The following is a 16,581-nucleotide window of genomic DNA, read 5'->3' as shown; positions in this document are numbered from 1 at the left end:
CTCCCTAGAATTAATCTAGCACAATTTACTTTAATCAGAGTTAACATAAACCACAAATGTTCTCCTCATTTCAATTATGAAGCGTCTTGAGCAAACTGTTGCGTGGATTCGTAAGAACACAGAGACTTGAACTTATTTAGTGTAATTTAATATGGAAAATACATCCACAATGCTTACACAATGCCAGTATGACTTACAAACATGATTTTACCTCCACACAACATGTCATAAGTTCTCCTTCATCTGCATACCACACATGCCTCTGGTAAGTATAATATTGGAGAAAATTAGATGATATTTTCATGTGACCCTATTCAGCTTGAATTTGTCATTAACATATAACCCTGTCTCTGCAGTCGGCATGTCTGGGGCCTCCCAGACATGTGTTAAGCTGGGTACACACTACACAGCTGTCATCCAATAATCGGCTAAATCAGACAACATATGACCGCTCGTTCAAAAGTCGGGTCAGTGTGTGCAGTGACACGATGGTCGAAAGTCTGCCCAAATGGACGATTATCGCCTCATTTGGTTGGTCGTACCGTTTAATATTTTCGTTCCAATCTCGTTTCCGCTGTGTATAAACTTCCGACCGAACCACAACAGTGAGTATGAAATTACAGTCATTGCTCACAACAACATGGCTGTAAAAAGTCGCTAACGGGACGTCCGCTCTTCCCTTTATCGTCCTAAACAAGGCTAGTGTGTATGCAATCCATGGACCGAGCGATCTGACCATCGATCGCATGTAAAATCGCTTGGCATAAAAAGTTGGTCGTGATTTCTGTAGTGTGTACCCAGCTTTAGATTTCATTGTTTTTAAAGAGATATTTTCAAAGGCTTTCACGTTTGTGACCTCCCATAAATGATACAAGGTGCTACAATAAATCCAGGCTCTTATCTACCAGCCCCCTGGTAGATAACATAAACAAAACACATTGATTTAAATAGCTTCTCTCAGCCATGTCCCACTGTTTCTAGGAATTAATTCACAAACACATATTTGCAGATTTATATACCTAAAAATTAGCTTGCACATGACAGTTTACATGGAAGGTAATCTATTCATTCTTTACTTATACATTTATGTATATTACACTGTTACCTTTTGTCTAGGAATAGTTTTTGATTGATGTATATTTTCCTCTCAGATACTGTATCTATCAACAGCCTCTCTTCTGATTTTCCTTTGGAGATTTCTGTTAAGTATACGTGAATAAACAATGCTGCTGAAAATCTTTGTTTAGAATTGAAATTATAGGATAGGAAATAAAATAAAATTGACTTCAACCTGGACTAATTTCTCTCAAATCTGATCATAAAAAAGGGGCCTATTTATCAATCTATTTTTTGCTGCAAATCCCCGAAAACGGCCGTAAATCTAAGTCCTCTTCAAATTTATTATTGATGCATCACAGCAGATATCTTAGATATATGCTGCTTTGGATTTTTTCGAAATACATAGCAGTTCCCATAGATGTCTATGGGGACTGCTATGTACTGCAATTTATTAACTTTTGTAAAAACAAAAACACATGTGGTAATGTACGCCACCTCAGGCTGGCGTACATTACCATTTCTGATTGTTTTCAGCACTGTAAAGCTCTGCTCCGAAGAGCAGAGCTTTACAGCGAATGTGCAGCCCTGTCACATGACCCAGGTCCTTCGGGTCACTGCTGTTTGGATGCCTGGAGGCAGGAGTAACGAAGAAGCATTACGAAGATCGAGTGGTAAGTAACTTTTTTTTTTCACAGGAACAGCAGTTTGTCGGAACTGCAGTTCCTGTGTTTGTTTTTTTAATAAATTTGAGAAATAGCTCAATCCTTATCAGTGCTATAAGGACTGAAAACTATTTTTTATTTTTTGCCAATATTGATAAATGTGCCCCAAAAACACATAAAACATTGAATTTAAATAAAAGTTTGGCTTTATTCTTACACCTTGGCTTCCTTTGATGTTTTAGTAAAAGAAAACATGGATGTATAATTAGGTGTAAGGATGGTGTAATGGATACAACAATTTCACTTTGTAAATTGAATATTGTCAGATTGAAAAGTCTTTTTAGTTATTATGGGCTGGGCTTTTACATGTTTACTTTTGGTTAATTTATAACCCTTATGAGTTTACACAGCTACATTCAATACATGTCATCCTTTGTTATCTGCTTTCCCAAGAATGCTTTATTCATCTGTTTTAACCAATAATTTCCTGCATCACAGACCAGAAACCAACCAGCAGGTACAGTCCCATCGTTATAGGTGTCACTAGGGTATAGGCCCACCCACAGGGTGTCTCTCAAGCCAAACACTGTATCCTTGCCTATAAAATGTGCTCCAAAATTCTTTATTTTTACAATCAGGACCAGGCAGGTGAGTGATGCTCTAAATCTGCTACTATCGTTTCTGAACCAGTCTATAGATATAAATGTAAAATACTGTATTTCTTAATATATATATATCTATATATATATTTCAGAATGTACTTTCTACATATATGTGCCGCGATCCTGTTTGCCGGTCTGTTCACACAGACAAGCGCTTCATCCAGCCATGGTAAGTTTTCCATTATCTTCCTACTGTTTAGGAACTTAAGTATTGCAATGCAATATAAACAACAAATTGACTTTGACTGTAGAACACAATACCTGTTTCCCTGTGTGTAAAGCCCAAATGCAAAACAAATTAAATGACAAATTCAAGAAAAGCAATGTGTATATAATAAACAGACGTTTGATGAATATATGGAGGTAAAAATAGATTCTTTTTTGTACATTTTAAAGTAGTTATTTTACATTCATTTAAAATAGTTAAAATATATAATAGTTACCTATATATATATATATATATATATATATATATATATATATATGCAATAAAATATCCATTCACTATCAATGCAAGATTACTCTAAGTTATGTTGGTCTACGTCAGATGTAGGCAGCATGTGGCTCTCCAGCAGTGGTGGGACTACAAGTTCCAGCAAGGTAATTTTGGATTTATAGTTCCACCACAGCTGCTGGGACTACAAGTTCCGGCAGGGTATTCTTGGATTTATTGTTCCACTACAGCTGAAGTTGCCTCTACTATAGATTGGTGCTGTTAAACTCATATTTAAAAAATGAAACATAAATTTCTGGGATAAATGTTACATATTTCAGTAAAGGAGCAGAAGCAGTAATCAGACATCTGCACACCTATTAAAGCACCTGTTATATAAGTACTTTGTAGCTTCTCCAACAAGCATCCGCTATTGTTATAGCAGACACAAAACTTTCACATCAGAGTTAGGCTGGGTACACAATACAAGTCCTGATCAGTATGCCGATTCATGTGTACACAGTGGTCACATTTTACAAGATTTACCTTCAGATCTGTGCTCTTCAACTGTCATAGCCATCGGCTGAAAAGATCATGACTCTGTAAACTCTATGGAGATCTGCGTACACTGCTGTTCGTGAGTGCGTACACACTGCAGAATGTTTCCAAAATCTTTCCATCATTTATAGAGATTTTTCGTCAGTTTATAAAATCAAATCAAACGATACGATGCGATTTGGAACGATAAACATGATCGTTGGAGCGTACACACTAATGTGGGTTTCATCATCACCATTTATTTATATAGCGCCACTAATTCCGCAGCACTGTACAGAGAGCACACTCACATCAGTCCCTGCCCCATTGGAGCTTACAGTCTAAATTTTCTAACACAGACACCCACACAGACTAGGGTCAATTTGTTAGCAGCCAATTAACCTATCAGTATGTTTTTGGAGTGTGGGAGGAAACCGGAGCACCCAGAGGAAACCCACGCAAACACAAGGAGAACATACAAACTCCACACAGATAAGGCCATGGTTGGGAATTGAACTCATGACACCAGTGCTGTGAGGCAGAAGTGCTAACCACTTAGCCACAGTGCTGCCCTTTTGGACCTAACAGTCGTTTATGGTGTGATTGGCACGGTAATCTGATGAAAATCATGTAGTGTGTACCAAGACTTAAGCTGGGTACACACTACACTGTTTTTATCCAATAATCGGCTCAAACAGCCGACATACGACCGCTCGTTCAAAAGTCGGGTCAGTGTGTGCAGTGACACGATGGTCAAAAGTCTGCCCAAATGGAGGATTATAGCCTCATTTGGTTGGTCGTACCGTTTAATATTTTCGGTCCAATCTCATTTCCACTGTGTAGTGTGTATAAACTTCCGACCGATCCACAACAGTGAGTATGAAATTACAGTCATTGCTCACGACAACATGGCTGTAAAAAGTCGCTAAAGGGACGTCCGCTCTTCCCTTTATCGTCCTAAACAAGGCTAGTGTGTATGCAGTCCATGGAACGAGCGATCGGATCATCGATCGCATGTAAAATCGCTCTGCATAAAAAGTTGGTCGAAATTTCTGTAGTGTGTACCCAGCTTTAGTCATTGCCTATGTTCTATACTTCCTATTGCACAGGAGCCCACGTGGATTAGAGACATATCACAAGCAAATTATTTCTTTGGCTTTTACCCATTTATTTGTAGCTCACTCAGGTCTTTTACGTCATTGTTAATTACATTTTCCACTAAAAAAAGTTGCTGTAGTGATGCAGGTTTTATTGTTTTTTTTGTGCTTTATATCTTAGAGCTCATAAAAGTGTTTTATTCCTCTTCCAGGAATACAGTTTGCATGTAAAATGTGAATAGAGAAAAGTCTTTCATCTTTAAATGTTTTTCTATAAATGGTATGTACTAAAGTGTAATGACTTCTACCAGGGCTAGATTTAGATCATGGTGCCACTCTACATAGCTTCAATAGTTGGAGCTTTTGGTGCTAGGAAAGTGAGTTACTGTATGTAAAGAGGGCTTTTTATTGAAATGGAAGTGATTACCCATAATGTGGGGTCATGTGTTAAGCTGCCTATACTCAATTCAGACACCTCCAAGATAGCTGTGGGTGCGGTGCCCTTGGTTGGCATTGCTACATTACACAATACAGTGGAAGAAATCACCATAAAATACAATGCAGATAAGAGATGCATTGTTTTAGGTTTGGTAACTAACCATTTCTCAAAACCACCTTTCTAGACATAGTGGCGCTGTGATGTCCCACAATGTCAACAACAGATTACTTTACATTGTCTTTTTCTGATTTCTAAAACAAAAAATACACATAGTGATTTGGATGGATAATGTGACAGATTCTAAATAAATTACCCCAAAACTGATGTGAATGTAAAACAACCATCAATCCTAATCAACAGGCTGCCTGAGAATCGGGTTAGCTGATGGCAGGAATCTGTCAGTGTAAATGTCATTGGCCTCATTTGATGAAATCAGCAACAAACAGATGCTTGTGTTGGACACAGGCGTGGTTGTCTTAAACTCAGACTACATGACTGAAGCATAGATTTTGATGGCAGATAAAGAACCACTTGGCCATCTAGTCTGCCCATTTCTTTAACCTATGGTAATGTCAAACCCTATTTGATCCTTAGTTCTTTGTAAGGAATTCCTTATTTTGTATCCTAATCATGTATAAAATGCTCTACTGTATTAGCTTTTACCACCGCTGATGGGAGGCTATTCCACTTGTCCACTACCCTTTTTGTGAAGTAATTTTTTACCTCTAAACCTACTTCCCTCCCGTGTCAGTGCATGTCCTCGTGTTCTAATATTCCTTTGAAGAATGTTTCCCTCCTGTCCATTATTAAAACCCTTGATATACTGTATGTTTCTATCATGTCCCCCCTTGCCCTTCTCTGCTCCAAACTAAGCATAGTAAGAACTTTTAGTCTTTCCAGGTAAGTTATGTGCTGTAGGCCATGCACCATTTTAGTTGCCCTTCTTTAAACAGCTTCTAATGTATTTATATCCTTCTGGAGATATGGCCTCCAGAACTGAGCACAATATTTTAGATAAGGCCGAACCAATGACCTATACAGTGACATTATTACTTCTTTCTTTCTGCTACTGATTCCTCTCCCTAAGCAACCAACCATCTGACTTGCCTTTCTCATTGTTTTGTTACATTGCTTACCTGCCTTTAAGTCACCCGAAATAGTGACTCCTAGATCCCTTTCCTCCTCAATAGTTTCCATTATAGTGCTGTTAATATTATCTTTAGCCTTTGGGTTTTTGAGACCCAAGTGCATGATTTTGCATTTTTTGGCATTAAACTGTAGTTGTCACTCTCTTGATCATTCCTCTAGTCTACCTAGATCATCAATCACTGGTCCAATGACAGATCCTTGGGGTACTCCACTGGTAACCTTTCCCTCCTTTGAATGCACTGCATTTACTATAACACTAAATTTTGTATCCTTCAATCAAGATCTTATCTATTCAACCACCTTATCCAATCCCAAGCTTTTGAGTTTATTTAACAGTCTACAATGTGGGACAGTGTCAAAAGCCTTACTAAAATCTATATAAGCTACATCTATGGCCCCCCTTGATCTATTACTTTAGTCACCCGATCAATAAAGTCAATAAGATTTGTCCCATGCTTGGGATCCTGTAATTGACTGGACCGGAGATATTCTACAACTCCTTCTTTTAAGACTGTTTCCATTCATTTCCCTACTACTGACGTAAGACTCACTGGCCGGTATTTGCTTGCCTCTTCCCTGATTACACTCTTGTGCAGTGGGACTACATTTGCTCTTTTCCAGTCCCCTGGAATTACTCCTGTAGCTAGTGACTGGTTAAATAAATCTGTTAATGGTGTTACCAGCACCCCTTTAAGCTCTATTAGTATCTTTGTATGTATTCCTTCTGGTCCCATTTATTTATCCACTTTAAGTTTTGAGAGCTCTGTTAGGACCTTCTCTTCTGTAAATGTACTTGTATCTACTTCATTTTTATGGATATATTTGCAATTTATCTATGGCCCCTTACTCTCTCTTATTGTGTTGAACACTGAGAAAAAATAGTTATTAAGATGATCTGCTATTACCTTGTCTCCCTCAACAAGACTCTCACTCTCTGGGCGTGATTCATTAAGGAACTTAGGCAAGAATTTGAGTAAGTTTTCTTAGTTAAGTTTTCTGGTGATAACCATGTTGCAATGCTAGGAGTCTAAATTAGTTTATTTTGCAGATAAGTTAAATACTGGCTGTTTTTTCCATGTAATTTACATATCCCCAGTCTTATTCTCTTGAGTGACATCCCCACACCTAGATAAAGCCTGTCAAAGTAAACTAAACCGAAACTACTAGTCATACAAGTGTGACATTGTAATTTTTGCTGTGCAGCATAGGGGCAGATTTCCACCAAACTGGCTGTGCCTTTGGCTAAAAGAGACCAGCTTCCGTGTCCATCATACTGGCAGGATGTCCACTGTGTGCTGGACAATATCTCCACCACAAATATCATCTGTTTCATAAACTCTGGGAAATTTTTACCTGCACATCTGTAATTGTTATTAGAAGCTCTTTTGTTTAAGCCAGCTTTTATTTTTAGATCTAGTATTTTTTTAATTTCTCTCTAAATCAGTGTTTCTCAACTCCAGTCCTCAGGACCCCCTAGCAGTACATATATTCCATATCTCCTTGCTGGAGCACAGGTGTATTCATTGCTGACTGACACAGTGTAGCAGGTGGTATAATTACTTCACTGGTCACCTGGCAATCCTGCCCTGTTAGTGGGTCTTGAGGACTGGAGTTGAGAAACACTGCTCTAAATAGACATTTGGGGGTATATTTACAAAACTGCGGGTTTAGTAAATATATTCTATGTCATTTATTTAGTACATTCTACAAAATGACAGCTAGAATATGATTGGTTGCTATAGGCAACATCTCCACTTTTCCAAACCCGCAGTTTAGTAAATCTAGCCCTTGGTCTGTGCAAATTCCTGGATGCTGTCCACATGCTCTAAAAATATGAATCCACTACTATGAGCTAACGTCAAATGTGTAAAACTAATGTTACAATCTCTGTTTGGCAATTAGGTGTGGATTTTTTTAACTCACTCAAAAGCAATAGGGTAATTACAGGTATAGTGCAGAGGAGCTTCTATTTTTCTTTTAAATAACTTTAAAACATAAAATAAGGGAGGAATAGTGCTCTGTCAGCGACCCAATGTTCACATAATTATGATTGCTCAGTAATTTTGTACAATTTTTTATTCTATCCAAGGAAATTTTTACAATTCTTTTCAAGGCAGATAGGGCTTTTGTTAGGATGATTATTTAATGAAATTATATTTCTTCTTTAGGTGTAACACACAGTGGCACATAGGAAAAATAGGGAAAACATAATCTTCCAGAAAAAGCTTTCAAACATTTAATAAAACCACATGAATTTGCCCCAAATTGTTATGTTTCCTTTGTAGAGGATTTTACTTCTGAATAAGATGAGAAAGAAAATGCTTTTTATTTTTAATTTTCATCTTGTTTTAACAAGGAGAGACATTGAAGAGGGTCAGGAGAGTAAAGTTATATCCTGCTTCCAGCACCTATTTTGTAGCGAATGGCAACATTATTGCAATATAGCAGCTGCTAGTTGTATTGTGGGAAATAAGGGAGGGAGATGTAGAAGCTCAGACAGTTGTTGTTTCAAACTCATTTGTTACATGTTGTTGAAATCTCCAGCTCACAAACAGCTGCCTGTCACTTGGTGTTGTCCTAAGGTCATGACAGAATTCTGCTTCTTTTTGTGGGTTATGCAGCCTCTCTGCCATATTAGACACATGTATTCATTTTGGATATTGTATGCAGTGATCAGTGGCCAAGGAATGAAATATAATGTGTCTTTATGCCAAGAATGGACCTCTAGGTGCCCAGAGATCATGACAAATGTTTAGAAATGTCAATATAGATGTGGCAAATAATAGAAGATTCTAATTGTTCTAAAGGTTAGGTGAAGTTCAAGGATAACAAAATCCCAAAAGTCTATTTAAAAGTAAATAGTGATTCCTTTTACTAACAGCCAAATATATATCCCTAAAGCCATTTGCCAATAAGCTTAAATAGCAATGCAAACTATTGTGACAACACTAGCCACATCTTGTGTTTACATGCATAAACTGTGAATAATAGTTCTGTTACCTAGGAGTCTACAAATCACCCAAGTAGATATAGGCATATATATGCAATGTTCCTCCTCTTCCACATTTCATAGTGCTGCAACATACAGAAATGTCACCTCCGCTAACAAGGTTTTAAGTTCATGAGCGCTCAGTAAAAGATGGAAAAGGTAGCAAGAGTATGCTGCTTTTCAAGGTATATTACATAACTCAGCTTTGTACATAGAGGGCCTGATTCATTAAGTAATGCAATAAAAAATGAGTAACTTTGAATCATGGCAAAACCATGCTACATTGGAGGGTGGGTAAACTTAAAATGTGAGGACAGATTTATGATTGGGGTAGAGCATGACCTAGATCAGTGATGGCTAACCTATGACACTCCAGGTGTTGTGAAACTACAAGTCCCAGCATGCTTTGCCAGTAGATAACTAGCTGATAGCTTGCAAAGCATGCTGGGGCTTGTAGTTTCACAACACCTGGAGTGTCACAGGTTAGTCATCACTGACCTAGATCAACTTTTAATGTCAATGCAAATATAAAGCTAACTATTTGCGTCCTACATGAAAAACAGCCAATATTTTCCTTATGTGCAAAATAATACACTAATTTGCACATCTTGTATTGTAAAATGGTTTTGCCAAGGTTCAAAGTTACTTATTTTTTTTGCTTTACTTTATAAAATGAATCAGGCCCAGAGTCTGTGCAACTTCAATATAGTATTTTATACTTTTGTGCAGATTGGGAGAAAAAGAGGACTCACGCCTAAATATCCTAATAGTAAAAATGTTGAGAGACAATCACTAGCGTGACACAATCCTTAGTTGTTGTGCTGTAAATGTTACTCTTGTTTTCTGTCTGGCTTATATTACCTACAATCTGATAAACCATACTTGCCAACTCTCCCAGAATGTCCGGGAGACTCCCGAAATTCGGTTCAGTCTCCCGGGCTCCCGGGCTCGTTGGCATTTCTTCTGCATCCTGGATTTCACCGAGAATCGCGTCAAATGTCATTTTGGCCCCGTCCCCCGCAACGTAAATTATGTTTTCGCGGGGGGCGGGACCAAAATGACACGTTTGGCCTCGTCCCCTCCCGCCCTCCAGTCACGCTCCCTCTCCCGGAAACTTGTTTCCGAGAGTTGGCAAGTATGTTATAAACATTTGTGCTATTGTTTTCTTTTTCAAGATGGATGGGAAGAGGTGCAAAATGAGCTAATATTAGATTGTGTACAGGAGGCCAAGCGGATCGTGGATAATGCTTACACAAACACCAGGAACAGGTAAGGTTAATGTAAGCGGAGGCAGGAAACCTATGGTAAGATAGCTGTTGGTGAACTGTAGGCCCAGCATAAATTATAGTTCAGTAATAACGAGAGTTGCCCTTATCTGACAATGCTTATATTCTTATGTTCTGATATTACAAATTCAAATTGCCACTTTTTAATTTTCATACATATCTCATATCTGCAAAATATTCACATTTCTTAATTTCCCTCAGACATAGATTATATAGGAATGTGTATAATGAATGTTGATGTGTACATCGTTCTTAAAGGAATATAAACAAACCAAAGTTCATGCCTTTATCTGTAGGCTTAATGAAGTTATTATAGATTCACACCTCCTGTAAGGATGGTAATTGTATATATAGGTCTTTGTCACGGGCACTAGGAGTCTTTACCCAGGGATCACCAGGTGATAGGCTTACCAGAGCAGTATAGGTGGTAATATGGTACTCTGGTAGCAGGGTGATCACGGAACAGGAAATAGCAGATGATGAGATGCTCAGGAAAGTCTATGACTAGCAGCACTGGCAATATGGAGGTAGTAATACACGAGGAACTGTATGGACAAAGGACACGTGAAGGTAGTCAGTGGTCTGCGGTAGCAAGTTGTACCACTGCTATAGTGAGGAGGAATGTCCAACAGAAACGAGGAGGTGATGAGAGTCAGCGGTCTGCGGATAGCAAGTTGTACCGCTGTCTGAGTGAAGGAATGGAATCCAAGTGGAGGTATCCGGGGAGTCAGTGGTCTGCGTTAGCAAGTTGTACCACTGCTATGTGAGAGGATACTGGAACAGGTGAAACTGTAAACAGGGGTCAGTGGTCTGCCACTAGCAAGTTGTACCACTGAATATATATGTGAGGAGGTGCACGGGGAGAGACTGCAACACAATATATACACGGGCACCTTGACTTTGAACCACAGTGATATGCACAATATAAATGTATAGATGACTGAACAATACTGCCAATATAGAAAGTCTCTTGAAGTAGTCCAGCATAAGATAACACAGTCAATGATGGCAATAGACTCAGCGGATAGCACACTCCAGAGGAGAACCAACACAGTCCAGCAAGGTATGCAATACACAGCACAGTCAATGAGAAGTATGCATACCGTGGTTCAGGAGGCAGTCAGACAGGAGTGCAGAGATACCTGAACGGCAGGAGGCCGGCAGGATGCGAAGTCCCTGGATGGGTGAAGCGGTGGTCTAGTAGGTGCAGCGCACGGGTAGGTAGACCAGCAGGGAACACAGGAAAGCGTGGAGAGCGGATCAGCAGTAGATGGATGAGTAGTGCTGAGGAGTAGCAGCAGCGGGTCTCTGCGGGAACACGGAGGTAGCCAATAGCAACCAGCAGGTGCAGTAACGATGGGACACGGGAGAGCAGAGTTGAACAGGCACTGTTGATCACGGAGAATAGCGGGTAGCAATAGTGGAGGCAGACTCAAGGAAACACGGGAGCGTTGACAAGGACTGAAGACTGAAGCGCACAGAGGCAGCGGATAGGAATCAGCCAAACAGTCACGATGAAACACAGACGGGTTGCAGGTTGAAGACTGTAGTGCACGGAGGCAGCGGATAGGAATCAGCTAGCAGTCACGATGATGAAACACAGACGAGTTGCAGGTTGAAGGCTGTAGTGCACGGAGGCAGCGGATAGGAATCAGCTAAACAGTCACGATGAAACACAGACGGGTTGCAGGTTGAAGACTGTAGTGCACGGAGGCAGCGGATAGGAATCAGCTGGCAGTCACAATCATGAACAGGTGAGTGGATGTGAATGAAAGACTGTAGTGCACGGAGGCAGCGGATAGGCATCAGCTAACAGTCCCAATGATACATGGTAGAGTTGAAGTGGTTAGAAGACTGTAGTGCACGGAGGCAGCGGATAGGAATCAGCTCACAGTCACGATGATACAGTAGATGGTAGAAGTGGTATGGGAACCACAGTAGCAGAAGTGGTTTGGAAACCACAGAGGTAGAAGTGGTTTGGAAACCACAGGAATCAGCAGGGCTGAATAAACAAGGAAACACAGGAACACCTTCAGAGACTCATGGGGAATGAGACTCCAAGATCAGGCAATGTGGTGATGACCACAGGTGCTTAATATAGGGAGGTTGCCTGATCTGCCAATTAAGTTAAAGGAACATACACTGGAGGTATAGAAAGGGCTGCGCATGCGCAGTCCCTCAGGATGGAGGACGGCCACGGTTCCTAAATGTCCGGGAAGAAGCACTCACAGTCCGGTGAGTGACAGTACCCCCCCTTTTAAAGGTGGGCACAGAACGCCTGGAACCGGGCTTGTCCGGATTTTTGGAATAAAACTTCTTCAGAAGGGCAGGAGCATTAAGATCTTCAGCTTTGATCCATGAACGCTCCTCAGGACCAAAGCCCTTCCAATGAACGAGGAAACGGAGGACTCCTCGCGAAATTTTTGCATCCAATACCTCAGTAATCTCGAAATCCTCCTCCTGATGAACTTGAACTGGCTGCGGTGCTGAGGAAGGAGTCGAGAAACGGTTGATGATGAGAGGTTTGAGCAAGGACACATGGAAGGCATTGGAGATCCGAAGATTCTTAGGAAGAAGAAGTTTAACACATACTGGATTGATAACTTGAATGATCCTATATGGACCAATAAAACGAGGGGCGAATTTCATAGATGGAACCTTCAAACGAATATTTTTGGTAGATAACCAGACACGATCTCCAATTTTTAGTGGTGGAATAGCCCGCCTCTTCTTATCTGCGAAAGACTTATATTTGTTAGATGTCTTCTTTAAACAGGTTTTGACCTGAGACCAGATATTTTTGAAGGTCTGACAAGCAGTCTCCACAGCAGGAACTTGGGTGGGCGGGAGGGCAGGAAATTCCGGAAAAGACGGATGGTGACCGTAGACCACAAAGAATGGAGTTTTGGATGATGACTCATGGTACATGTTGTTATGGGCGAATTCAGCCCAAGGGAGCAATTCTACCCAGTTGTCTTGGTTGGCTGAAGAGAACATCCTAATAAAAGTCTCAAGATCTTGATTGACTCGTTCCGTTTGTCCGTTAGATTGCGGATGGTAAGACGATGAGAGTGCTAATCGTATGCCCAAGGTTTTACAAAGGGCCCGCCAGAATCTGGAAACGAATTGTACTCCTCTATCTGACACAATCTCAGACGGACATCCATGGATGCGGAAGATTTCTTTAATGAAATGTTCAGCCAGAGTAGACGAGGAAGGTAAACCGGACAGAGGGACGAAATGAGCCATCTTCGAAAATCTGTCTACCACTACCCAAATAGTATTGTGATTCTTACTTGGTGGCAAATCAGTAACGAAATCCATACTAATATGGGTCCAAGGCTTGGACGGAATGGGTAGTGGTCGCAGCAACCCTGCTGGAGTTCTGCGGGAGGATTTGAACTGAGAACATAAATCACAGGAAGCAATAAACTCTTTGACGTCTCTCCTCATTGAAGGCCACCAGTAACTACGAGAGAGAATCTCAAAGGTCTTATGTTCACCGGCGTGTCCAGAAAAACGAGAGGCATGGAACCACGAAAGGATTTTCCTCCTCAGAGTAGGAGGCACGAGGGTCTTCCCAAATGGTAGCATTTTGGTGGATGAAGCAGCCAGAGAAATACATTTGGGGTCTAGAATAGCATGGTTGGGAACCTCTTCTACATCAGAGGACGTCACAAAAGCTCGAGATAGAGCGTCAGCTTTCTTGTTCTTAGCAGCTGGTTTGAAGGTTATAATTAATTCAAAACGGGAAAAGAAAAGAGACCATCTTGCTTGACGAGGGTTCAAGCATTGAGCAGATTGCAAATATGACAAGTTCTTATGATCCGTGAAGATCGTCACCGGATGGCGAGCTCCTTCCAACAAGTATCTCCATTCCTCTAATGCAGCTTTGATGGCCAGCAACTCCTTGTCCCCGATAGTATAGTTTTTCTCTGCGGGCAGAAGACCCCGAGAGTAGAAGGCACAAGGATGTAATTTTTGTTGCTCCGAGCGTTGGGAGAGAATAGCTCCTAAGCCCACATTAGAGGCATCTACTTCTAGGAAGAAGGGGAGTGTCACATCAGGTTGTCGCAGAATGGGAGCAGACGAGAAGGACTCTTTGAGGATTTGAAAGGCTTGGAGAGCCTCAGATGACCATTGCTTAGTATTAGCCCCTTTCCGAGTTAAGGCCACAATGGGAGATGCAATGGATGAGAAGTCTTGAATGAAGCGTCTATAGTAATTGGCAAAACCTAAAAAACGCTGGATGGCACGAAGAGTAGTTGGCTGAGGCCAATGTAGTACAGCATTTACTTTGTCTGGATCCATCTTCAGGCCAACTCCGGAAACTATATACCCCAAGAATGGAATCTGGGGTAACTCGAATGAACATTTTTCCAATTTACAGAACAATGAGTTTTTCCGTAGTCTGGAGAGGACCTCTGCCACATGTTGGTGATGAGAAGGCAGGTCCTGTGAGAAGATCAATATGTCGTCCAGGTAGACAACGACACATACATATAATAAGTCCCGAAAGATCTCATTGATGAAACCCTGGAAAACAGCGGGGGCATTACACAGCCCGAAGGGCATTACTAAATATTCGTAATGCCCATCTCTGGTGTTAAACGCGGTCTTCCATTCGTCACCGGAACGGATTCTAATTAAATTGTAGGCACCACGAAGATCCAACTTAGTAAATATCCGAGCTCCCTTGATGCGATCAAATAGCTCAGTGATCAGCGGAATGGGATACCGATTCTTGATAGTAATGGCGTTGAGTCCACGAAAATCTATACAAGGGCGTAATGATCCATCCTTCTTTTTGACGAAGAAGAACCCAGCTCCAGCGGGAGAGGTGGAAGGTCGAATGAACCCACGCTGGAGATTCTCCCGTATGTACTCAGATGTGGCTTGAGTTTCAGGTAACGAGAGAGGATAGACCCGACCCCTGGGAGGAGTCTTGCCAGGTAGAAGGTCGATCGGACAATCCCAAGAACGATGAGGAGGAAGACGTTCAGACTGAGCTTTATCAAACACATCGGCAAATGAAGCATACTGAGGAGGGAGTCCCGGGGAGGAAGATGAGATGGAAGATTGCTGTACTTTAAGAGGAATAACTTGAGAGAGACAACGATGGTGACATTCAGGCCCCCAAGACGTAACTTGAGGGGTGCGCCAGTCAATCTGGGGAGAGTGACATTGAAGCCATGGAAGGCCTAAGACAATCGGACTTGTCGTAACAGGAAGAATTAAAAACGAAATTTCTTCATGGTGTAGTACACCAATCTGAAGGGTTACTGGAGACGTACTCTGGGTGATGAGACCATTGATGAGACGTGATCCATCTATAGCCGTCACAGTAATGGGTGTTTTTAAAGTGATCACTGGTAGGGACCATTGATTCACTAGTGATTTAGAAATGAAATTTCCTGCTGCTCCGGAATCAATCAATGCCTGTGACTCAAAGGATTTAGTAGCAAAGGAAATCGTAACCTCGAAAGCGCAGACTTTAGATTTCATAGACAATGGAGAGGACTCCAGGGACCCTAACTTCACCTCTCCAGAACTAGTTAGGGCCTGGCATTTCCCGATTTCTTAGGGCAAGAACTGAGCATATGTGTGGAATCAGCACAATAGATACAGAGTCTATTCTTTACTCTTCGTTTCCTCTCTTCTAAAGATAATTTGGAACGTCCTATCTCCATGGGAATCACAGAAGGTGAAACTGGACGAAATTGAGGGTTTAAACGAAGAGGTGCTTTAGCAGAAGTTGTTTTCTCAGATTCTCTTTCACGAAATCTCATGTCTACACGATGGCAAAGAGAGATCAAATCTTCTAGTGACGAAGGAAGCTCTTGGGTAGTCAGTGCATCTTTAATTTTATCGGAGAGCCCCTGCCAGAAGGCGGCAACTAATGCTTCAGTGTTCCACTGAAGTTCAGAGGCTAAGATCCTAAATTGAATGACATACTGTCCTACTGTATGGGAGCCTTGTCGCAAACGAAGAATGCTGGAAGCAGCGGAGGTCACACGACCTGGTTCATCGAACACACTTCGGAACGTGGAAATGAATTTGGCACTATCTTGTAGAATTGGATCGTTTCTTTCCCACAGAGGGGAGGCCCAAGCCAGGGCTTGTCCAGAAAACAATGAGATAAGATAGGCCACTCTGGAACGATGGGTAGAAAAATTTTGAGGTTGGAGTTCAAAATGGACTGAACATTGGTTAAGGAAACCTCTACAAGTTTTGGGGTCCCCGTCATATTTTGACGGAGTAGGCAGGT

General features: G+C 41.2%; 1 protein-coding gene across 1 annotated transcript in view; it reads left to right on the top strand.

The window, feature by feature from the left end:
* The first annotated feature begins 2,469 nt into the window (after nucleotides 1-2,469).
* Nucleotides 2,470-16,581, top strand: part of LOC142139306 (myeloperoxidase-like) — a 35,144-nt gene continuing 21,032 nt past the window's right edge. Inside the window, exons 1-2 of the mRNA XM_075196791.1 lie at nucleotides 2,470-2,552; nucleotides 10,203-10,296. Of these exons, the coding sequence (XP_075052892.1) occupies nucleotides 2,477-2,552; nucleotides 10,203-10,296 (170 nt within the window). The 5' untranslated portion in view covers nucleotides 2,470-2,476. The remainder of the gene's footprint in view (nucleotides 2,553-10,202; nucleotides 10,297-16,581) is intronic.

Source organism: Mixophyes fleayi, chromosome 2 (genome assembly GCF_038048845.1).
Source record: "Mixophyes fleayi isolate aMixFle1 chromosome 2, aMixFle1.hap1, whole genome shotgun sequence".
Classification (NCBI taxonomy): Eukaryota; Metazoa; Chordata; class Amphibia; order Anura; family Limnodynastidae; genus Mixophyes; species Mixophyes fleayi.
Note: the sequence above shows the minus strand (reverse complement) of the source record. Positions and strands in the feature narration are given on the sequence as shown.